We start from the raw sequence: 26,184 nt of genomic DNA on the forward strand, positions 1-26,184 counted from the left end.
AAATTAGTTTAATAATAATAAATTATTTTTTTATTTAATTTAATTTAATGTAAATTTATTTATTTATTTTTTTACTCTGATGCTTGCTTCACATGGCTGTATTTGTGTTTTATTTTGTTTTCATATTACACATTTAGGGAACATATTTTAATTGTATTTATATTTGTATTTTTTTATTTTATTTTATTAGTTTTCGTTATATTTTATTTATTAATTTATTTATTGATTTATTTATTAAATTTCATTGAATTTTTTTTTTTTTTTATTTAATTACATTTTATCCTGGACCCATGAAGACTGTATTTATATTTTACTTTGTTTTTATATTACATATTTTAGGAACATACTTTTAGCTATGCTGTTTTTTGTTTTGTTTTATTCTATTTTTTTTATATTTTATTTATATTTTTGACTCTGACGCTTGCTTCATGTGGCTGTTTGTATTTTATTTTATTTTCATATTACATATTTGGGGAACATATTTAATTTTAAATTTATTTTATTTTGTCTTGAACCCTGATGCTTGTCTCACGTCACTGTATTTATATTTTATTTTGTTTATATTTTTAGCTATTTTATTATTTGTTAATTTAATTTAATTTTATCTTGGACCCTGATGCTTGCCTCACATCACTGTATTTGTATTTTATTTTGTTTTCATATGACATATTTCAGGAACATATTTTTAGCTTTTTTATTTTTTTATTTAAATTAATTGGATTATTTTTAATACATTTTTGTTTATTTTATTTTATGTTATTTTATTTTATATAACTTTTTTCTTTTTTATTTATTAATTTTATTTTACTCTATTTTATTTTGTTTTTCTTTCTTTCTTTCTTTCTTTCTTTCTTTCTTTCTTTCTTTCTTTCTTTCTTTCTTTCTTTCTTTTATTTTATCCTGGACCCTGATGCTTGCCTAACGTCACAGTATTTGTATTTTATTTCGTTTCCATATAACATATTTGGGCATCATATTTTTAGCTAGACTGGGGGTAAAACCCAACCCAGACATTAAGTCAACTTTTTGACAGGCTTTTGCTTTGTGACTCACTCATGTGTGTAAAGTGTCAGTCTTGAGTCCTAGTTAGCGGTTTTATTCATCAGAAGTGACAGAAATGCTCTTCTGCCTTTGCTGTCTGCAGTTTTAGTGTCATTTTGAGTTCATGCCACTCTTGTCTGCTTGCTTTTTTGTATTGTTGTTGCTTCTCTTGAGCTTTGTGGCTGGTTTAGTCTTCATGTAAACAATATAGTTGAAGAAAATGTGCTGTATTGGGATAATTACTGTGGTTTTGAAGTGTTACTCCCTAAACCAATCAACACATTGTGGAGGAAAAACTCACAATTACACCAAAAGTGCTGTGGTTTTCCCACAGTGCATTATTACATCATCAGTTCATACAAAAGGCATCCATAGAAGCACAATAAAAATGAAGAAACTCGTATTTGTTCACGGATACATTCAGGCTTAAGATGTTATTCATCAGTTATGCAATTCCTGTTACTTACATTTACATTTACATTTAGTCATTTAGCAGACGCTTTTATCCAAAGCGACTTACAAATGAGGACAAGGAAGCAATTTACACAACCAAGAGCAACAATGAATAAGTGCTATAAGCAAGTTTCAGGTCTGTAAAGTCTAAGAAGGGAAGTGTTAGTAGTATTAGTTTTTTTTTTTTTTTTTTTTTTTTTTGTACAGTTAGTGTGATATTCAGAGAGGCAATTCCAGATTAGGAAGTGTAGTGGAGACTAAATAGTTGAGTTTTTATTCGTTTCTTGAAAGTAGCGAGTGACTCTGCTGTTCTGATGCAGTTAGGGAGTTCATTCCACCAACTGGGCAGATTGAGCGTGAGCGTTCGCGAAAGTGATTTCTTCCCCCTTTGGGATGGAACCACGAGGCGACGTTCATTCACAGAACGCAAGTTTCTGGAGGGCACATAGATCTGCAGAAGCGAGAGCAGATAAGAAGGAGCAAGGCCAGAAGTCTCTTTGTAGGCAAACATCAGAGCTTTGAATTTGATGCGAGCAGCAACTGGCAGCCAGTGCAAACGGATGAGCAGCGGAGTGACATGTGCTCGTTTAGGTTCATTGAAGACCACTCGTGCTGCTGCATTCTGGAGCAGTTGAAGAGGCTTGATAGAGTTAGCTGGAAGCCCAGCTAGTAGAGAGTTACAGTAATCTTATAGCTTCTTTTCTGTTTGGATTTGTATTAAAATGGTCAGTTTATTATGGAGGCTTGAAAAAGCCAACAAACTGTTATACTACATGAACTTCTTCTTCTGAGACTAATTTCTATGTGCAGCTCCTCCTAGACCGTTCATACTACAACCACCAAACTAACACCAAACCTCCAAACTGGTCTGAATCTGGTTGCTCTATCTTTTCCAACTAATCCGAATTATCGTTTTCAGAAAACAGACCCAGAAATTTCAGAAAAGTCCCATTGACTTAACATTGGACCAAACTTTATGATCTCATAACTTTGCGCCAGACTGTCATACAGACTTAAGTTTGGACTCATTTAACTCAGACTACCAGTCTGCCAGTCACTGATGAACTTTTAACCACTTTGCCCTAGCAACCACTTACAGGACTCTAGCAACTGTCCCATAGACTTCCATTGTAAAAAAAAAAACTGCCATTGACTTAACATTGGACATACAAACATCAAACCAATACATACTAACAATAAGCTAATCATACTAGAAACATACTAATTTATCCTATAAACATGCTAGCAACATGCTAATTCTTACTAACATGCTAATTCATACTGGAAACATACTAGCAACATGCTAATTCATACTAGAACTATGCTAATTTATGTTAGCAACTGCCTAGCAACCACTCACTATGCTTTTGCAACCACTCAGAACACTCTAGCAGCCACCTAGCAACACCCTGGCAACTGCCTAGCAACACTTTAGCAACCACCTTAGCAACACATAGCAACCACATAGCAACACCCTAGCAAACGCCTAGCAACCACTCAGAACACCCTAGCAAACACCTAGCAACACTTTTTCAACGACCTTGAACACCTTTTACATTTTTAAAAATGTTTGTATTGTTAAAATATTTTCCAAGTGTAAAAACTAAACACTTACATTGAGTAGGACTGTGCAATAAATCGAAATCAAATTACAATCGCAATTTGAAACGTTTCACTTAGCTATTCACAAGAGGCTGTGATATGAAATATATACAGTTGAAGTCAAAATTATTAACCCCCTTTTGTAATTATTTCCCAAATGATGTTAAACAGAGCAAGGAAATTTTCACAGTATGTCTGATAATATTTTTTTCTTCTGGAGAAAGTCTGATTTGTTTTTATTTCAGCTAGAATAAAAGCAGTTTAAAATGTTTTTAAACACCATTTTAAGGTCAATATTATCAGCCCCTTTAAGCTATATATTTTTTACGATAGTCTACAGAACAAACCATCAATATACATTAACTTGCCTAATTACAATAACCTGCCTAGTTAACCTAATTAACCTAGTTAAGCCTTTAAATGTCACTTTAAGCTGTATAGAAGTGTCTTGAAAAATATTATTTACTGTCATCATGGTAAAGATAAAATAAATCAGTTATTAGAAATGTTTATGTTTAGTGTGTTTAAGAAATCTTCTCTCCGTTCAACAGAAATTGGGGAAAGGTATACAGGAGGGCTAATACTACTGACCTAATTCAGGTTTAATCTACAAAAGACTGCATTTTCTTTTCTTACTATTAGCTAAAACGTGTCTCTCTTTTTCTCTCTGGTCTTGTTTCCTCTCACTAGAACAGACTTCTGCGTCCACAAAGATGAGCCTTGTGACACAGTTGGTGAGTATATCTAGCTTTTTTAAAAATGTATTTTATTCTTTTGTAAATGCTTTTCATAGTTGCTTTGTGGGAATGTACAACCACACACAATAACCTCAAAACATAATATGAAATATACACTCACCGGCCACTTTATTAGTTACACCTTACTGGTACCAGGTTGGACCCCCTTTTGCCTTCAGAAAGCTTTAATGTGTGCACTTGTTTTATGTAGTCAAACGAAAAAAAACAAACAAATCGAAATAAATAAGAGATTCATTCGTTAGTAAGTTCGTAAGTGAAGAAACAGCTAAGAAGATTTGATTATATTTCTTTATAATAGCTGTTCATTTTAATAAGCTGAACTGTTTGCTAATTCATTTGCCGCTATGCTATTTATTTTTTCTTTTGTAAATAATAATAATAATAAAACTTATTACTGACCATTTAACTGTTTATTTACAATGAAACTGCTCCAGGTGAATATATTTAGTAATTTGGGGATTTTTAAAAGATTTTTAAATCCCTTCATATAGTGGGCACATCCCTTATTTTCATATCCAAATGTTGACAGGTATGACACACAGGTATAAATTTACCATAAACTGTAAGCATATAAGCACTTTAATAGTCAAATACTGTACATGCAAAAATGTGTCCAAAATGTGGGGTTTAGTGATCAACTCCCCTGCTTGTTATGTAATAAACACATGTAAAGTGCTGAGAACGAGACAGAATGTGTGAATTAAAGCATAAATCAAAACTGCATGGCTCCTAAAGGGTCATGACACCCCCCACTTTCGGTACAGGTCTACCTCAGAATTTTTTCAAAAGATGCATCATAATGGGCGTGGAGCTCACAAAATGAGACACAAACTGTAAGGAAACGCATGATTTTATAGTTAACAAAGTTAAAGTGCAAAGAAATAAACAGTAATTTAATGCCCTGCTACATTTGTTATTCGTAATTTCACACACACAACCACAATTTATATCCTTATAAAGATAATCATGTTTATATAAACACAATGAGGTCTTTTCCCTCAATCCCCGGGTCTGAATGCAGACTCAGTGCTGCAGGTCTCTTGCCCTGTCTATTTTAACCATTAGCCCTGCTGGTAATCTAAAAGATTTTGGTGAACACAGCAGCACGGTGATGTGTCTAAATGTGAACGAACCCCTGATAAAAGACAACATTCGCCATTCTTCAGTTTTCGTACTGCTCTCATGACAAAAATGCTTGCTATACACATACAGCTTTGCTGTATTGGCCCTGACAGGATTGCGGGGAAAAACATGCAACAAACCTTGTGGATCATGGAAACAAACACAAACGACCCTTCATGAACAGCTAAATACTGTGTGCCGTGGGCCTGTGTCTCACAGCTTGGCACTGGCAGGTCTTCTTAGCATTTAGAAAGCATGCGCAGTCATGAATAATTAAGAAGCAGGCTCTTCTTATAGGATAAGAAAAATCCGCTATGAATAATAATGAGAAACTGACGCGTCATCTTTGTACTTGCAGTTTTGCGATACGCCGCTGATTTTGATCCCGCCTCAAAAATCATTTCAAGAGTTCACACTTAGATACTGTTTGACAACTTGTTAGCAAGTTAGCAGGTTTGGCATGCTGTCCCGGGAGAGAACCCTGAGCTCGGAGATAGTTGAGCCCAGGGCTCCCGCCAGGTCCATAAAGCATGTGAGAGGAGCACGAGGTCAGGTGTTCTCGAGAGCTCCCCTCGGCAAAAGAGGAAAGGAGGAGAAGGGGTGGATGGGGGGTTTCTTCGGAAAACGAAGATAAGGGAGTAGATCTTAGCTAGGTTATTTATAGTGAGTTTGGATCGATCCGATTGGCTAGCTAATGAGTGTAGATGAGTGGCCAGCTGCAGTCAATCATATCACGTGCTCCTCTCGAAATTAGTTTGTGAAACTTCATTTTAAACCCGGAAGCTGAAATTAGCTGACAAAAGCTCCAAATTATCCCCACAATTAAAGCTGACAGGTGCTAACATTGTCTTAACTGATGCTCAACACACACAAATCTGTAAAAATCTCTAAAAAAGTACTCGAGGGTTTCGTGAACCTTTAAAGTGACACCATATTCCTGCAGCTTTTATCATTACTAATTTAACAACAAAAGACGAGGACTAAGTCACTCACTGCTCTTGACTGATTGATTGATGGATTTGTTTTTTTGTTAAATCTACAAGCAACTTCAAAACTGACTTTGTAGCCCACCTAATAGGCTATGGAGCAGAATTTGTTTGTTAAAGGTGTTTGTTAAAGGAGTTTCTAAACACACTCGTCAGGGTCCTGCTTTTCATTTACATCTGCATACCATGAGACCATCATCACGCCCAGAACAGATCGCAAGCGCATAGAAGCACCTCAAGAACCATTTGTTCAGTTCCAGACAATCGGAGCAGCCCATAATTGTTCCGGCATGCTAGCAATGATTCGGTCACAGTGGTGCTATTATAGAGAAACTGGGAACGGCATCTCTAGAATGATGAGTCTGAATGGACGTCTCTCTGTACGGGTGGCCCAGTTTCTTTAGGGAACATTGACATCAACCGTGAAAGACTCGCAGTCTGTGATAGCAGCCAAGCAAAGGCCTCTATGTCAAGACACATAAGATAAGCAGGCTTTCTATTTCTGTTCCACATCTTTGTTTCTCATTTAACACTCGCATGATGTAATTCTTCAGTTATTTGACTGTATATGGTCTCCAGTCCATTGGCTGTAGGGTTAAAAGCATGGTTTAAGTTCTGTGATCATTTACTTGTCCTCCACTTTAGGTTTAAAACCTGTTTGAGTTTTTTTTTTTTGTTGAACACAAAGGACGATATGGTGAAAAATGCAGAAAAAACAACATTTGTATTTTAACATACAATTGTATTTAATAGTATTTTTGTTCCTACACTGTTAAAAGCATTTAGGTGACTTTTAAAAGAGCAACCCAGACTCATTGCGGATACGTACGCAGGTCTACATTCCTGGGAACAGTGAAATACGTAACCGGAGGTACGTCTGCTCGCAGCTTTTGTTTTTGCAAATCCAGCACAGACCACTGCGTATGCTTTTTGATGATCTCAAATTTCTCTCGGTCATCCTCTTCTTGCATGAATCCACTAGAGCAGGGGTCTCAAACTCGCGGCCCGCGGGCCATTTGCGGCCCTCAGTGCAATATTTTGTGGCCCGCGTTGACCGCTGTACACTGACAAAATCAGCGGAGCGGGGAGAGAGAGCGCTCCCCGCTCCGCTGATTCTATCCGTACACAGCGGTCACTGGCATTCCCCGCCCGCCGTGTAAACAAAGGGGCGGGGATGCCGGTGACAACACCACGCACCCCGCCCCTTTGTTAGACGCTGTGACGGGCGGGAAGTGTTAGGAGGGAACTCGCGCCGGCCAGAACCAAGGTAAGCTGTTCCCGCCCCTGCCTGCCACTTAGCTACCTATCTGCAGCCTGCCACCTACCTAGCTACAGCCTGCATCTTATATATATTATAGGTAGATACAGACTGGTACAGACTGATGTGACTGGAGTGGGGTGGGGATGTTTTATTTATACATATATACGCCTTTTGTTTAGGTGAGGGAATGGAAGTTTTGAGTGAGTCTAGACAGGTCTAGACTTAATGATGATCATCTTCAAGCCATACTGAGGGTCTCAACTGCTTCCGCTCTAAAGCCAAATGTGGTTCAGATTTGTGAGAAGAAGCGCTGTCAAGTCTCTGGCAGCAAGAAGTAGGCAAAAGATGCCATGTTCAGAAGAACTGTTCATAATCTTCACTCAATGCTCTATTAATGTTCAGGACACTTCATGTTCAGAAGAAATAATTAAAACTGTTAATAATGACATTTAAGGACTTTTTTTTTGTGAAATCCCTTATGCGGCCCAGCCTCACCCAGACTTTGCCTCCTGCGGCCCCCAGGTAAATTGAGTTTGAGACCCCTGCACTAGAGGGTGCAATTTACACTTCAGCCCAGGGGTGCGTTTCCCAAACAATAACACAACTCGTGGCTGAACTATCATAGTACGGTGCTTAGGTTGGGAAGAGAATGATGTAGTGACGAGTGTTTCCCAAAACCCGTAGTTTTTCTCTGTCACAAATCCATCGTTTGAAGCACGTTAGTTATAACGTAAACAGCCCAGCCAGGAACTATGTTTCTAACTACAGCACTAGAGGTGTAGTTGCAAGTGCACAAGTTTGCGATGCAGTTTGCGAATGTTTGTCGGAACGATGGATTTGGTAAATGGCAAATCAATGAACTATGTTTGTAACGACGGAACTTGCTAACTTTTAGCTAAGGATGGTTTAAGGAAACGCACCCCTGGCCAGCTTGCTGTCGACTGACTAATTGACTGACTGACCAACTGACCCACCCTAAACCCAACTGATAGTGTTTTGAAAAGCCGTCTCAGTCGCATATTTATTCGCTAATGTTTTACCTGGTTTCTGGTACCGTTCTTCGCTAAACTCGAACCCTGTCATCACGGTCAACTCTGCTCAGTGACCCAAATCCGCCAAAGTATGCAGCAAGCCACTGGGCAATCTGGTAACTCTGGAAAAGCCGTTTATATGGAGGTTAGCGTTTATCGGTAACATAAAAAGGAACAGAAGCCATTATCAGCGTCATATCATCTTGTAGCGTTTGTTTTAAAGACAACATGCAGCCATATGTTCATCTGGCTACATAATTTGCGATCTCCAGAAATGTAGACAGGGGTATGTATCCACAATGAGCCTGTTTTGAAAACAGCATAGGCTCATTCTGAAAATGTAGCATATTATACATTTCTGGAGATTGTGAATTATGTAGCTAGAGGGACATATGGAAGTACCTATCTTCTGATGGCTATACTTCCAGCAGGATAATGTGTCATGTCATAAAGCGCGTATCACATCAGACTGGTTTCTTGAACATGACACAGAGTTCACTGTACTCAGATGGCCTCCACAGTCCCCAGAACTCAATCCAATAGAGCACCTTTGGGATGTGGTGGAACGGGAGATTGGCATCATGGATGTGCAGCCGACAAATCTGCAGCAACTGCGTGATGCTATCATGAAAATATGGAGCAAAATCTCAGAGAAATAGTTCCAGTGGCTTGTTGAATCTATGCCATGAAGGATTAAGGCAGTCCTGAAGGCAAAAGGGGTCCAACCCTGTACTAGTAAGGTGTACCCAAAAAAGTGGCCGGTGAGTGTATTTATTTTGTAAGTCGATATAACTTATTCACCTGCTTAAATGGGACAGTTGTGGGAAGAAGCACACGCAGCATCATCTTGATTGCATTTCCTCTCGTTTCATTTAAGTGCACATCTAACCTTCTGGAAACACCTTTGAACTCCAGTTAAAGGTTGTAATTATTAGACGGGAGGAATTTCCCCCATTGACTCAGGTAGGAGGAGCGGAGACGCCTCGTCCTGGAGATCATTCAGAAGTCTGTGTTTAAACGGAGCTCCTCTTTTTTTTTTTCAGCCGATGTACAAGGATCCCATTGAGATAGGGTTTGATTGAGAAGGGATAAGCTCATACCTCGGGCTTAAAGTCTCCCATCTCACATTCACTTCCTGGCTTTTGAAGTCTCTGTTTCTTCGAGTTCCTCGCCCCGAGCTACAGTCCAAAACTCAAGTGAGATCTGATATAGAAGAGCTGGAACTTGTACAGAAGAACAATACAAGGGCTATAGTTGAAGTCAAAATGATTAGCCCTAACGTGATTTTTGTTTTCTTTTTCAAATATTTTAAAAATTATGTTTAACACATTCTTCTGGAAAAAGTCCTAATATTGTATTTCGGCTAGAATAAAAAAACGAAACATTTTAAGGTCAATATTATTAGCCCGGTTAAGCAATATTTCTTTTCAGTAGTCTACAGAACAAACCATCGTTATACATCGCTATACTATAATTGAATTGAATTAATTAACCTAACTGTTACCTAAATAAACTAGTTAAGTCTTTAAATGGCACCTATAGTTAAAAACCTACTTCTCAAGCTGTTTGGACAGACATGTGTGTAGGTATATTGTATAGACTGTCATATTGGGGTGATATAAACACACCCAGTCTTTTTTTTTCTTCAATTAAACAACATATTAACGGTGGACCAATTGGAGCGGTTTTAAGACCGACCTCAACTTGACGTAGGAGTGCGGCCCCCCGCCCACAAATATTGATTGACAGGCGCGCATTACCACATCCTCAGTTTATTGTTTTCACGTCCACCATTTTCAGCATGTGAGTCAAAGCCATGTCACCAAAGAAACTCCCTTGCTCTATTTTTAGATGTAAGGCTCATTGGGCTCAACACATCTGCTTTCATCGTCTTCCTGCGAATGAGCTTCCTGGCATCGTCTTTCTGCCATTTGCGCTGAACACAGTGAATGTAATGTATCGAGATTCGGGCCATTATAAACAGTAGATCCACCGAGTCTTTCAGCACTCTCTCCGAAAACACTCGAGTGATCTCGACTGGCTGATCAACATTCACCACGATTGCTCTCATCGGCGCTATTGTTTGTAACTTTAGGTGGGTTTGCAAACCTGTGTACTTTTCATTGTGTCTTCCCCTTAAGCTTCAGCCGTTTGCATTTCCCCGAAGCTCCCTGTCATCTCAACTTGGTGCGGCTGTAAAGTGTGAGCGCCTTGCCTCACATACGCCTTCCTCCATTGGAAATAACCACTTTCAGCTGGTTCAATCCAACGAGTCAAAGAGAACAAAATCATCACATCCTGATAACCTGATGTCAACTATCAATAAGAAAAGTGGGAGGAAAAGTTGCTTGCGCCTTACACTGTAAAATGTGTGTGCAGACCTGAAATATAGCTTGAAACATTTGCAAATAAAGCACTGGTTCAATCCAACGAATCAAAAATCATCACTTCCTAATAATCTGACGCCAAATATCAAAAAGAAGAATGGAAAGAAAAATCACCTGCGCCTCAAAAGACGAAGTCGATTTTAACCTGTATTAAAAATGTTAATTCAATTATTCATTCATTTTCTTTCACTTATCTGGGGCCGGGTCGGAGGGCAGCAGTCTGATGCTGTGTTCACACCAGACGCACAATGCGCGGATAAATCACCCTATTTGCGAGTAAATAGACGTGTGAACATTTTGAGTTGTTCACTTCATTCATCCATTCATTTTCTTGTCGGCTTAGTCCCTTTATTAATCCGGGGTCGCCACAGGGGAATGAACCGCCAACTTATCCAGCAAGTTTTTATGCAGCGGATGCCCTTCCAGCCGCAACCCATCTCTGGGAAACATCCACACACACATTCACACACACACTCATCCAGCGACCCAGCAACCTTCTTGCTGTGAGGCGAACGTGCTATCCACTCCGCCACTGCATCGCCACCTTGTTCGCTTCGTTTACGCGTCAAATCCGCTTCATTTGCACGTCAAATTCACTTCAGAACAGATGCTGATTCACGTGATGGGCAGGGCTTCTGTCTGCCCGGTGACTGTAGCTTGGTTGCTAAATCGCTAACATGGATTTTATTGAGAAAATAGCTGTGTTTATGTGCTTTATGAAGGCTGAAAAACAGCGCTGATATGTTCAGCGCTGTGTCTGAGTCTACTAGATCCTTTCAGAGGTGCACCCAGCTCTCTGAGATGATCAACTCCTTCAGAACCTAACCTGGATGACAGAGGCTTTCAGCGGTGCTTCTGACTGAGCCGAGCCCAGTTTGATGAACTGTTGTCGGTGTGTGAAGGAGAATTTTCCCCTGGGACATCAACAACAGGCGCTACGTCCTAATCACACCCCCACAAGAGCAAGCTCCTGATTGGTTAAAGCGGCGCGAATGTCGCGATTTGCTACAGTATTTACGCAATTCACGTTCACGACCAGTACATCGAGAGCTTTGCCTTTCAGCTCAGCTCCTTCTTTACCACAACAGACCGGTACAATGACCGCATAACTGCTGCCGCTGCACTAATCTGCCTGCATAAAACAGATGCTGGATAAGTTGGCAGTTCATTCCGCTGTGGTGACCCCGATTAATAATGGGTCAAAAAATTATTATTAATTGATTATTATATTATTAATATATTATTAATTGATTAATTAATAAGCCACTCTTCAATGTCAAAAAATTCCAATAACTTTTCCTAATCAACCTACAAATTTACTTTAAAAACTTAGTAAAGTCAAAGAGTTTTAGTAGTAAAATGTGTAGGCACTCTGTATTTAAATAATAGGCTACTGTATGTGCAAATTTTGACCGCTAAAACAAACAGGCAAACATCCCTCAGGGTTTTGGTATTTCTATCGTGTCCTGACTCGGATGTAGGAGGTTTTGTCATAATAAGCAACTCACATTTCATCCGTCCCAACTTTACACTGTTTATTGATATTTGCTTCAATGAAGCGACGCTGCAGCGAGCTGAGCTTTAAATGATGGTCTATCTCCATCATAATGCTTGCATTCAGCTGAAGGATACACACATAGCATGCAGAAACGTGAACTTAAAATCCCTGGATGGAGAGTGTGTTTGTTGAAGTTTCCATTGCTCTGTCCTGCTCTTCTGTTTCATGTACAGTTGAAGTCAGAATTATTAGCCAGCCTCCCCTGTATATATTTTCCCCCGATTTCTGTTTAACTGAAAGAAGATTTCTTTCTAAACATAATAGTTTTAATAACTCATCTCTAAAAACTGATTCATTTTATCTTTGCCATGATGACAGTAAATAATATTTGACTAGATATTTTTCAAGATACTAGTAATCATCTTAAAGTGACATTAAAAGGCTTAACTAGGGTAATTAGGTTAAAGTTAGGGTGATCAGGAAAGTCATTGTATATCAATGGTCTGTTCTGTAGACAACTAAAAAGAATATAATGCTTAAGGCGGCTAATAATATTGACTTTAAAATGGTTTTTAAAAAATCTAAATCTGCTTTTTATTCTAGCTGAAATAAAACAAATAAGACTTATTATAGGGAATACTGTGAAAACTTCCTTGCTCTGTTAAACATCATTTGGGAAATACTTTCACCGGCCACTTTATTAGGTACCCCTTACTAGTACCGGGTTGGACCCGCTTTTGCCTTTAGAACTCCCTTTGTCCTTCGGGGCATAGACTCAACAAGGTACTGGAAATATTCCTCAGAGATTTTGCTCCATATTTTCATGATGGCATCACGCAGTTGCTGCAGATTTGTCAGCTGCACATCCATGATGGGAATCTCCCGTTCCACCACATCCCAAAGGTGCTCTATTGGATTGAGATCTGGTGACTGTGGAGGCCATTTGAGTACAGTGAACTCATTGTCATGTTCAAGAAACCAATCTGAGATGATTCACGCTTTATGACTAGGCATGTTTTCCTGCTGAAAGTAGCCATCAAAAGATGTGTACACTGTGGTCATAAAGGGATGGACATAGTCATCAACAATACTCAGGTAGGCTGTGGTGTTGACACGATGCTCAACTGGTACTAATGGGCCCAAAGTGTGCCAAGAATATATCCCCCACACCATTACACCACCACCACCAGCCTGAACTGTTAATACAAGGCAGGAGGCAGGATGGATCCATGCTTTCATGTTGTTGACGCCAAATTCTGACCCTACCATCCGAATGTTGCAGCAGAAATTGAGACTCATCAGACCAGGCAACGTTTTTCCAATCTTCTATTGTCCAATTTTGGTGAGCCTTTGCCAATTGTAGCCTCAGTTTTCTGTTCTTAGCTGTTATAAGCTTCAACTGGTGTGGTCTTCTGCTACTGTAGCCCATCTGCCTTAAGGTTGGACGTGTTGTGTGTTCAGAGATGCTCTTCTGCAGACCTCGGTTGTAACGAGTGCTTATTTGAGTTACTGTTGCCTTTCTATCTGCTGGAACCAGTCTGGCCATTCTCCTCTGACCTCTGGCATCAACAAGGCATTTGCACTCACAGAACTGCCGCTCACTGGATAATTTCTCTTTTTCAGACCATTCTCTGTAAATCCTAGAGATGGTTATGCATGAAAATCCCAGTAGATCAGCCGTTTCTGAAATAGACCAGCCCGTCTGGCACCAACAGCCATGCCACATTCAAAGTCACTAAAATCACCTTTCTTCCCCATTTTAATGGTCGGTTTGAACTGCAGCAGATTGTCTTGACCATGTCTACATGCCTAAATGCATTGAGTTGCTGCAATTTGATTGACTAATTAGAAACTTGCGTTAGCGAGCAGTTGGACAGGTGTACCTAATAAAGTGGCCGGTGAGTGTATTTGAAAAAGAATACAATTCACAGGAGGTAAATAATTTTGACTTCAAATGTATATGTGTAAATAGGGGAATAGTAAAGTGTGGTGTTCTGGGAAATGTGGAAATGCTCAGTTTTGAGCATCGTCTCCATGGGTTTTATAAGCCCTTCTGCACAGGATGTTCAATCTGCCGTTTTCTGATTTCTGTGGGCTGTTTGAGGGCTTGAGAGGTAAGCTTCAGAGCGTGACTCTAAAACTGAAGCTTTAAATGGAGCATGCATGGAAAACAGTTCATTAAACTCAGGAAAGCCCTATGCAGACAGAGTTCCCTGTGCAGGTTCATTTGTTGGTTATAACCACACATTTGTGATTACAGTATTATAAAAAGTTATTCAGTTAATATGTCACCCAAATCTGAAAATGACATCATTGACGTATCCTTCACAGGTCACAATGTTACCCTTGACTTTTATAGTATTTTTTTTCTTCTATGGAAGTCAGTGGTTACCCGTTTGTAACATTCTGCAAAATATATTTTTTATGAGTCTCTTTTTCTGCTGAACAGAAAAGAAGATATTTCAAAGAATGATGGAAACTTGTAACCATTGCCTTCCATAGTATTTGTTTTTTTGTTCTATGAAAGTCAATGGTGACCCATTTGTAACATTCTTTAGAATATATTCTTTATGAAGTACCTTTTCTACTGAACACAAAATAAGATATTTTTTAAAGAACAACTTCTGTAGTATGTTTTAAATGATTATTCTATGGAAGTCAATAGTTACCAGTTTTTAACATTCTTCAAAATTTTCTTTTTTCTTTATTCTGTTGAACACAAAAGAATATATTTAAAAAAAAATGTTGGAAACTAGTAATCATTGCCTTTCATAGTATTTTCTTTTTTTTATTCTATTGAAGTCAATGGTTACCTATTAGTAACGTTCTTCAAAATTTTGTTGAACACAAAAGAAGATATTTTAAAGAATGTTGGAAGTTGGTAACCATCAACTTTGGTAGTATTTGTTTGTTTTTATATTCTATGGAAGTCAAAGTTTACTAATTTGTAGCATTCTTCAAAATATATTCTTCATGTGTTTTTTTTTTCTGCTGAACACAAAAGATATTTTAAAGAATGACATAAACTGGTAACCATTGCCTTCCACAGTATTTGTTTTTGATTCTTGGAAAGTCAATGGTTACCCATTTGTAACATTCTTAAAAATATATTCTTTGTGAGTTTCTTTCTTCTGTTGAACACAAAATAAGATAATTTAAAGAATGTTGGAAGTCAATGGTTACCTATTAGTAACGTTTTTTTTTTCAAAATATATTGTTTATGAGTGTCTTTCTTCTGTTGAACACAAAATAAGATATTTTAAAGAATGTTGGAAGTTGGTAACCATCAACTTTTGTAGTTTTTTTTTTTTTATTATTCTATGGAAGTCAATGGTTACCAATTTTTAACATTCTTCAAAATTTATTCTTTATGTGTTTTTTTCTGCTGAACACAAAAGATATTTCAAAGAATTATAGAAACTAGTAACCATTGCCTTCCACAGTATTTGTTTTTGATTCTAGGAAAGTCAATGGTTACCCATTTGTAACATTCTTCAAAATATATTCTTTATGAGTTTCTTTCTTCTGTTGAACACAAAAGAAGATAGTTTAAAGATCGCTGGAAATTGGTAACTATTGATTTCTGTAGTATTTTTAGGGACCGAGCACCGAAACGGTGCGTAGGCCCTATTGGAATTGCTCCGTTTTTTATTATTATTATTATTATTCCGCCCCCTATCGGGGCACTTTTGAGGGTCTAAACATGCCCGAAAACTCATGAAAATTTGCCCACACACCAAACGCGGTGTAAATAGCAGGTTGATATGGGTCTCGGAAGTGGGCGTGGCAAAATGACTCGACAGCGCCACCTAGAAAAATTAAACGAACGAGCCCCCGATACACGAATCACGCACATGCACGAAAATTGGCACACACCTCAAACATGCCAAACCATACGAAAAAGTCTCTTGGAGCCATATCTCAAACCCAACAGGAAGTCGGATATTTTTAACTTCCTGCGGCGAAAAAGTGGCATTTTTGCCATTTCCAGGCGTTGTATTTTAACGAACTCCTCCTAGGGATTTCATCCGATCGACACCAAAATTGGGTTTTGTCATCTAAAGGCCTTGGCGATGTTAAATTGCGAAGCTTTAGAGTTTTCGTCGATGGGCGTGTCCGTGGCGGCCTCGCAAACTTTGACGATTCGCCACAAAACAGGAAGTCGGTATAACTCAGGCATGCATTATCCGATCTGCCTCAAATATCACACCTTTGATAAGAGTCCTGACCTGAACACGTTTACATGCCTATATCTAGATACAGATATAGCGCCACCTGCTGGCCACAGGAAATGACATGTTTTACAGTGTAACAAACTCCTCCCACAAATTTTTTCGTATCAGCACCAAATTTGGGTTGTGTTATCTGAAAGCTCTAGCGATGATATATTGTGAAGATCTAGAGTTTTGGCAGAGGGGCGTGTCCTTGGCGGCATGACAAACCTCAACGCTTCGCCATAGAACAAGAAGACCTTATAACTCAACCACACAATGTCCGATCTGCCTGAAACTTCACAAGGTTGATAAAAGTCCTCTCCTGAACACATCCCCATAATAATAATGAAGTGGGTGTGGCTATATGACTCGACAGCGCCACCTATAAAAATTAAACGGACGAGCCCCCGATCTACGTATCACGCACATGCACGAAAATTGGCACACACCTCAAACACGCCAAAACATACGAAAAAGTCTCTTGGAGCCATATCTCAAACCCAACAGGAAGTCGGATATTTTTAACTTCCTACGGCGAATAAGTGGCAATTTTGCCATTTCCAGGCGTTGTATCTTAACAAACTCCTCCTAGGGATTTTATCCGATCGATACCAAAATTGGGTTTTGTCATCTAAAGGCCTTGGCGATGTTAAATTGCGAAGCTTTAGAGTTTTCGTCGATGGGCGTGTCTGTGGCGGCCTCGCAAACTTTGACGATTCGCCACAAAACAGGAAGTCATTATAACTCAGGCATGCTTTATCCTACCTGGCTCAAAATACACACGTTTGATAAGAGTCCTGACCTAAACACTTTAAAATGCCGAAATCCAGGAAAAGTTATAGCGCCACCTGCTGGCCGCAGGAAATTTCATGTTTTACACTGTCACGAACTTCTCTCACAAATTTTATAGTATCAGCACCAAATTTGGGTGGTGTCATCTGAAAGCTCTAGCGATGATATATTGTGACAATCTAGAGTTTTCGCAGAGGGGCGTGTCCGTTGTGGCATGACAAACCTCAATGCTTCGCCATGGAACAGGAAGTCCTTATAACTCAACCACACAATGTCTGATCTGCCTGAAACTCCACATGGTTGATAAAAGTCCTCTCCTGAACACATATACATGCCAATATTAGTCAGTCATAGCGCCACCTAGTGACGGAAGGAATTTTGGCTAATAACTCAACCACACAATGTCCGATCAGCGTGAAACTTAACATGGTGGATAAAAGTCCTCTCCTGAAGACAACTACATACCAATCTTGAGTCACAGTCATAGCGCCACCTGCTGACAGGGGGAAGTTTGGCATAAATCTGTGATTTTCTCGGCTTCTTTATATATATCGGCTTAAAATATTATTGTTCGCTGTTCTCTATCATCCTGAGGCCACCGGGCGGCGGTGAGCCCGGGTGCGAGGTCCCTATCATCGCTGCTTGCAGCTTTAATTCTTTTTTTCTTTTTACTCAAAGTCAATGGTTACCCATTTTTAGCATTCTTCAAAATATATTCTCTATGAGTTTCTTTTTTTCTGCTGAACACAGATGAAGATATTTTGAAGAATGTTAGAAACACATAACCATTGACTTCCATAGTATTTGTTTCTTATTCTGTGTATATCAATGGTTACCCATTTGTAACATTCTTCAAAATATCTTCTCCATGAGTTTCTATTTTCTGCTGTTCACCATTATGTTTAGAAATGTGTTGAAAAAAATATTTCCGTTAAACAGAAACTGGGGGAAAATATTCAGGAGGAATAATAATTCTGACTTCAGCTGTACATGCAAAGCTGCTCCTGCATTGGATGGCTGTCTTTGGCATGCTGGCTGTGGTGGGACATGTTTAAATCAGCTGACCTCAGCACTAAAAACACAGCATTTGTCTGTGTTCATCCAGAGCCGCCTGGGCTGCTGAGCTGGTAGAATCTGCTCTCGTCACGAAAGGGCTCAGCTTGTGAATGCAGACCACTCTACATGCGCTGATGGCAAATTAACCCCAGATAAATAATCGGCTAAATGTGTCGCAGCGCTGTGTGTTTTTAGCCATGTTGTGTGAGTTTTGTGGATGATGTGAGCTGTGGGACCCGAAGCCCTGGAGCTCAAATACAGCTGATGATGTCACTGCCTCCTCAATCTGGTTCACTGTTCTCTGAGCTGTCATCGCTTATGCTGAGGGCTGTCTGTCTGTCTGTCTATCTATCTATCTATCTATCTATCTATCTATCTATCTATCTATCTATCTATCTATCTATCTATCTATCTATCTATCTGTCTGTCTGTCTGTCTGTCTGTCTGTCTGTCTGTCTGTCTGTCTGTCTGTCTGTCTGTCTGTCTTGCTGTTATTCTACAATTCTATCTGTTTTTCTTTCAATCCATTTATTTAGCCATGATCCATCCGTCTATAAAAACATTTCTTGTTCTGTCATACTGTTATCCATTCATTCATTCAATACCTCCATCCCTCCATTTATCCATCCATCCATCCATCCATTCATCCATCTATCTATCCATCCATCCATCCATGTATCCATCCTTCCTTCCATTTTTAGTCTGTTGTATTCTACTTCTTCGTCATCCATCTATCCAATTATCCATTGATCTCTTCCCATCCACCCACCCATTTCATCAATTTATAAATCTGTCCAAACATCCGTTCATCTATCTCTCCGTCCATAATTATTATTCTCTTATCTATCCACACTTTCATCCATCCATTCTTCTTTTTCCATGCATCCACAGCAATAAAATACACAGCAAGCATGATTTGACAAAACAGCTTCCAGAATCTCTCCCAATTCAGTGCTGGATTCAGCTAAAATCTCCTCTAAGCGATAATGTACCCAAATTGTCACAGTTCACTTCTATCTGGGGTAATAAACAATTTATTCCTGGTAATAAAGATGGAGGTTTCAAGTTGTGGAATACAAGAGGCATCCAAAGTATAAGAGATTTGTATGAAGATGGGATTTTACTTTCCTTTGAGCTTTTATGTAAAAAAAATATGTGGTTCCTAAAAAACATTTCTTTAAATACCTACAGTTAAAGAGTTACATGTCATCAAAAGAAACACAGATTAGTTGTATACCATCTTTATCAAAATTGGAGGAAATAACTATCCAAAATTTAGAAGGAAGAGGTCATGTTTCTATATATTACAATTTTATGGTCAAACATAGTAATGAGTCAACATTGGATAAATTAAATGCATGGAAAGCAGATATGCAAGAGGAGATAGACGAGGCAGACTGGAATTATGTTTGCTTAAAAGCTCAAACGCAAACAATAAATACCAGGTTTAAACTACTTCAATATAAATGGTTAATGAGAATGTATATAACCCCTGTGAAACTTCATCATATGTCTGCTAATATTCCAGATGTGTGTTCTAAATGTTTAGATGATAAAGGTACACTATATCACTGCCTCTGGCAATGTCCTAAAATACAAATGTTTTGGAAAGATATAACTGTATGTATGTCAGACATGTTTAATATTAAAATTCCTTTAAATGCCAAGCTCTGTATTCTTGGGTTGTATCCTAAGGAACTTACAATTGGAAATACAAGAATTTTGGATTTTGGTTTCCTTCAAGCTAGAAGGGCTATTGCATTATACTGGAAACACATGGATGCTCCATCCATAGAAATGTAAAAAAGAAATATTGAACTGTATTGGACTGGAGAGACTAACTTATATCATCAAAGGCAAGCAGAAGAACTTTGACTATCTTTGGGAACCATATATGAATATTATGTAAATTGTGTGTTTGTAAACATGTTTTTTATTTATTAATACCTTTTTTTTTCTCTTCCTTTTTTTTCTCTTCCTTTTTTTTCTTTTTTCTTTTTTCTTCTTCTTTTGTATTATTGTGTTATTGTTCACGTCACACATATATATAATTCAAATATTGTATATGTATGTATGTGCGTATATGTGTGTATGTATGTGTATGTATATATTTATTATATATATATATATATATTTTTTTTAAGTATGTATGAGTGTATATACATATATATAAAAAGGGTGTAGATATGTGCTGTGTAGGCTGCATTGTTGTCTGTATGCCTAGTTGATGGGGTGAAAAGGAAAAAAAATCAATAAACATATTGGAAAAAAAAAAATCTCCTCTAAGCAGAAGCTGTGAGCTACAACCTGTAAGTGTTTTTATTTGTTAAAATTGATCATGACATGTTCAGGGTCTAGCGTTAACGGTATGTTGTAGCAACGATGTAAACAATGCGAAATGCTGCTTTGTGGGCAAACGATTTAGCTACAAATTCATATTTATTAGTCAAACTGCTGTAAACACACACACACACACACTCTACCAGCACGTTAGTGTCTCTTATGTGTGTGCGTGACTTTGCACTGATTGTCTTCAGGCAGCTTTTTCATGCGTTTCACATCTCAGATATGAAGTCGCAAAAGACATGTGGATGATTCATATTACTTACACCTGCATATTCCGGATATATGTGAAACACGTCGTGTAACGCATAGAGTTAAAAAAATACAGGATAGCTCACCTCGTGGACTCATGGTAGCAGCAGGAAAATAAAGGCTCACACAGGTAGCATCCCACATCTTGTGCTTTATTCGTCTGTCACGATATATTACAGAAAATAACTTAATCCGAGCATCAGAGAAAAAGAAAAACAAAACTCAATGCACATGCGCTTGTTACAGTAAGCTCACACATTTACACACAGACATAGACGCACAGACACAATAGCAAACGCTCTTAAAGGAGCCGCACCCCATTTTCACTCGTTACAGACACTTGTCAGATTTTATTATAGAGAGCAGGCAGGAGGTTGACTGATTGTTTACACAGTAGAATAGCGCATGCTTTTACGGCCGTGACGTGGAGCCGATTCGCGAATCGCAGCACATTATGACGAAGACCAATCAAAGTCACTTAAGGGCGGGCCTTTCAGAGGAACTAGGAAATATGACCGTCGTTTTCATGTTAGCTGAGTAGCTGTGTATAATCAAAGTGAGATATATGAAAAAATAATGCGATTGCCTTCAAGTGAAACATGAGCACACATTGCTTTGCATCTTATAAACACAACCAAGCCTTAAAGGGCCATGAAACCCCCTCTTTTCAGCAGGGTGTTTTCACACCTCTACTTTGGGGAAAAAGTCAGAAAAGTGGGCGTGCCCAGCTCTGTTTAGGGGGGAGTGTCGGAGGAAGAAAAGAGGCAGGGTGTGGGAGTGTCTATTTGGGCACGTGAGTCAAAATACACACACACACAAACACGGGAGAAAGTGACTGTGTTTACATGGACATCTGTAGTCGATTTATTTGCCAAATTATTAAATGGTGGACTTTAACTGCAGTTTGGCTCTTTCATTCAGGGAATTCATTCGTGTCCCTCCAAGAAACGAGATATTTGATTTGAGGAACTGCTCTAAGCGTGTATTTTTCATGCAATGTTTGATACCGCACGGCGAATGAGAGAAAAAAACCCTCCGCATTTCCCGGAAACTTAGATGCACACAGCAGGTAGAGTCAGTAAGCCTCGTGTGTAATTCCGGTCACAAAATGCGGTGAAAATCCTACACAAGTTTGGTTGTGGTGCTAACATGTTTACACTCGGTGCAATAGTTAACTTAGTTCGATATGAACAAACTGAATAAACAAAGAGCACTGGTCGCTCACTTACCAAATCTGTAGAGACAGGACAATCACCAGCAACTAGAGCCGCGTCTTTATTAAGAGGAGACTACAAGCGAATCCGGATCTCAGCGTTTGCAGATGAGAACAGCTCTCAGGTAAACAATAATCCTCCTTAGACACGTAAGTTATTGTTGTCGAGCGTCGCGTACACTGTTAATCCACACGTGAGTCTGAGCTCTCACAGAGAGAAAATGAAAACAAAACTTAACTGCAGCAAACTATAAAAGCAACACTTCATGCTTGTTTTGCCAACACAACGTGGCGTCTCTGTCGTCTAAACACTGTGACAGTAATGAATATTAATGAAGTTGCGCAATAGAGCGCGCTGATTGGTTTGAACCAAGCCTTACTCATGCATTAATGCATCACACTGTAAGACGTAATAAGACACACTCTGGCACAGACGTCCAGTCTGCACGCTGGAATACAACGCTATTATGTCATGACCGTGACGCAGCTTCAAAAATTAGTTTCAAACCGGAAGAACGAATTTGCTTGAAATAATGCAAAAACAACCAATTTACACTTTTTAGTGAAATATAGGTGTCCTAACAGTGTTTTTAGCAGTGTGGGACACATATACGACTGTCAACAGCTCAAAAAATGTGTTTTGGTGTTTCGTGACCCTTTAAAATTACATTCTGGACCACCCCTTTAATCATTTCTACCATCCATATATTCTATTATTTCTTCCATTCATTCACGATTCTATCAGTTCTACCTGCCATCAATCCAAAGATTTTGGTCAATTTACTGTTCTTTTGTGTTTCAGTTCATTTTTCATCCATTCATGTTTTGTAACTCATTTAACTCTGTTCCATAACTTTGTAAACTTTTCATCATGTGTTTTTCAAATTTAGCCAATCTCATTTCATCCTTTGTTAGGTTCTGTTGAATCCCGAAGAGTTTCTTCAGAAATTAAAGTCCTCATTATTTGCTGGCCTTCATGTTGTTTCAAACCTTGCTGCTCTATTTTCCATTGAACGCAAAAGGCTGAGGTTTAAATAATTTGCTAATCCCTCATTTCCATTCACTCGCAGTGAGGTTTAACCTTATTAAGCCTACCTGTCTGTCATCTGTAGTCCACCCATCCAGACAGTCATTACACGTTATAGATCACATTCCATCAGCTCACAGCAAGCTATAAAAATAACTGCACACAACTATTGCTGAGACTTGCTTACAGAAACATGAACTCTTCTGACCTCAAACTGTAAATCAGCCCATGACAGATGCGGCAGATATAATTGTAGCTCTTGTAAAAGTATGCATGGCTGTAAAACGAAATAAAAAACAAAGGAAGAAGAAAAAAAGAAGATTAGACGAGCGTACGTCTATGGAGGAATTCAGGACAACATCTGTTTTCCAATCAACCTGCTGTTCTTTTTTTATTTGGGGTTCAGGGAAAATAAATGTTCCATCATACAGTTCCAGCCGGAATAAAAAATGACACAGCCCATTATTTTTTTCCGACACGTGTTTTTTCTATCTTCTACCAATCTGTCTGTTGTTCTGTATCCCTATCAGTCCGTTATATTAATCCATCCATTTTTTCATCATTATGTTATTCACCCATCTATTGAGCTATCCATCCATCTGTCCATTCTTTGGGCCAACCGTCCATCATTCTTCCATCCATTTATCTGTTCTGTCATCAATCCAACCACTGAGCCATCATTCCATCCATCAGGCCATCCATCTACTCATAGAGCCATCCTGAGCCATTCCATCCATTAGCAATTATTTTATCATTTTGTCATCCATCCATCCATTCATCCATCCACCTATTTAGCCATTCATACGTCCATTCATAAAGCTGTCCATCCATCGAACCATCCACCTATTGAGCCACTGATCCGTCCATCCATCATTCCATCCATCCATCCAACCCACCATCCATCTATCCACCCACCAATACATCCTTCCATCCTTCGAGCCAGCCAGCCAGACATCCATCTATTTATCTAATATTCTGCCATCCATCCATCCATTTTAATCCATTTAATTATCTATTTTTCTGACATTTACCCATCCATCGAGCTATCCATCCATCTATTTATTTAGCTGATGAACCATCAAGCAGTCTGTCCATTGAGTCATCCATCCATCTATCCATCCATCCATCCATTCATCCAGCCAGCTAGCCATCCACTGACCTATCAATTCATCCATCTATTTAAATCCATTCATTTATCTATTGTTCTGTTATTCATCCATCCATCCACTTAACCATCCATCTGTCCATTCCTCCATCCATCCATCCATCCATTCTTGCATCCATCTATTGAGCCTCATCCATCGAGCCATCCATTAATTTGAATCCATCTATTTATTTATTGTCTTGTCTTCAATCTATCCATCCATCCATCCATTAAACCATCCTTCCATCCATCTATTAAGCTGTCCATCTGTCCATCCATCTATCCATTTATCTAGTATTATATCATCCATCCATCCATCCATCCATTTTAATCCATTTAATTATCTATTTTTCTGACATTCACCCATCCATCGAGCTATCCATCCATCAATTGATTTAGCTGATGAACCATCAAGCAGTCTGTCCATTGAGTCATCCATCCATCTATCCATCCATTCATCCATCCATCCATCCATCCATCCATCCATCCATCCATCCATCCATCCATCCATCAATCCATCCATCCATCCATCCATCCATCCATCCATCTATCCATCCATCCATCCATCCATCCATTCATCCAGCCAGCTAGCCATCCACTGACCTATCAATTCATCCATCTATTTAAATCCATTTATTTATCTATTGTTCTGTTATTCATCCATCCATCCACTTAACCATCCATCTGTCCATTCCTCCATCCATCCATCCATTCTTGCATCCATCAATTGAGCCTCATCCATCGAGCCATCCATTTATTTGAATCCATCTATTTATTTATTGTCTTGTCTTCAATCTATCCATCCATCCATTAAACCATCCTTCCATCCATTCATCCAGCCATCATTCATCTATTAAGCTGTCCATCTGTCCATCCATCTATCCATTTATCTAGTATTATATCATCCATCCATTCATCCATCCATCACTTCTTCGATCCATCCATCCATCCATTCATCCATCAATCTGTCCATCCATCTATCCATACTTCCATCCATCCATCCATCCATTATTATGTCATCCATCCATCCATCCATCCATCCATCCATCCATCCATCCATCCATCCATCCATCCATCCATTTTAATCCATTTAATTATCTATTTTTCTGACATTCACCCATCCATCGAGCTATCCATCCATCAATTGATTTAGCTGACGAACCATCAAGCAGTCTGTCCATTGAGTCATCCATCCATCCATCCATCCATCCATCCATCCATCCATCCATCCATCCATCCATCCATTCATCCAGCCAGCTAGCCATCCACTGACCTATCAATTCATCCATCTATTTAAATCCATTTATTTATCTGTTGTTCTGTTATTCATCCATCCATCCACTTAACCATCCATCTGTCCATTCCTCCATCCATCCATCCATTCTTGCATCCATCAATTGAGCCTCATCCATCGAGCCATCCATTTATTTGAATCCATCTATTTATTTATTGTCTTGTCTTCAATCTATCCATCCATCCATTAAACCATCCTTCCATCCATTCATCCAGCCATCATTCATCTATTAAGCTGTCCATCTGTCCATCCATCTATCCATTTATCTAGTATTATATCATCCATCCATTCATCCATCCATCAGTTCTTCGATCCATCCATCCATCCATTCATCCATCAATCTGTCCATCCATCTATCCATACTTCCATCCATCCATCCATCCATCCATTATTATGTCATCCATCCATCCATCCATCCATCCATCCATCCATCCATTCATCCAGCCATTCATCCAGCCACCCACTGACCTATCAATTCATCCATCTATTTGAATCCATCTGTTGTTCTGTCATTCATCCATCCATCCACTTAACCATCCATCTGTCCATTCCTCCATCCATCAATCCATTCTTGCATCCATCTATCGAGCCTCTCATCCATCGAGCCATCCATTTATTTGAATCCATCTATTTATTTATTGTCCTGTCTTCAATCTATCCATCCATCCATTAAACCATCCTTCCATCCATTCATCCAGCCATCATTCATC

General features: G+C 38.9%; 1 protein-coding gene across 5 annotated transcripts in view; it reads left to right on the plus strand.

Annotated features, from left to right (window-relative positions):
• Positions 1-26,184, plus strand: part of adamts17 (ADAM metallopeptidase with thrombospondin type 1 motif, 17) — a 334,091-nt gene that overhangs the window by 100,125 nt on the left and 207,782 nt on the right. For 3 of the 5 annotated variants that reach the window (XR_012383118.1, XM_073908056.1, XM_073908057.1), the window contains exon 7: positions 3,787-3,830. Coding sequence is in view for 4 of the 5 variants with exons in the window: in XM_073908056.1 (XP_073764157.1) it covers positions 3,787-3,830 (44 nt within the window). In the remaining variant the exon portion in view is untranslated. The remainder of the gene's footprint in view (positions 1-3,786; positions 3,831-26,184) is intronic. The other 2 variants (XM_073908058.1, XM_073908059.1) reach the window with 1 other exon arrangement.

Source organism: Danio rerio, chromosome 7, assembly GCF_049306965.1.
Source record: "Danio rerio strain Tuebingen ecotype United States chromosome 7, GRCz12tu, whole genome shotgun sequence".
Classification (NCBI taxonomy): domain Eukaryota; kingdom Metazoa; phylum Chordata; class Actinopteri; order Cypriniformes; family Danionidae; genus Danio; species Danio rerio.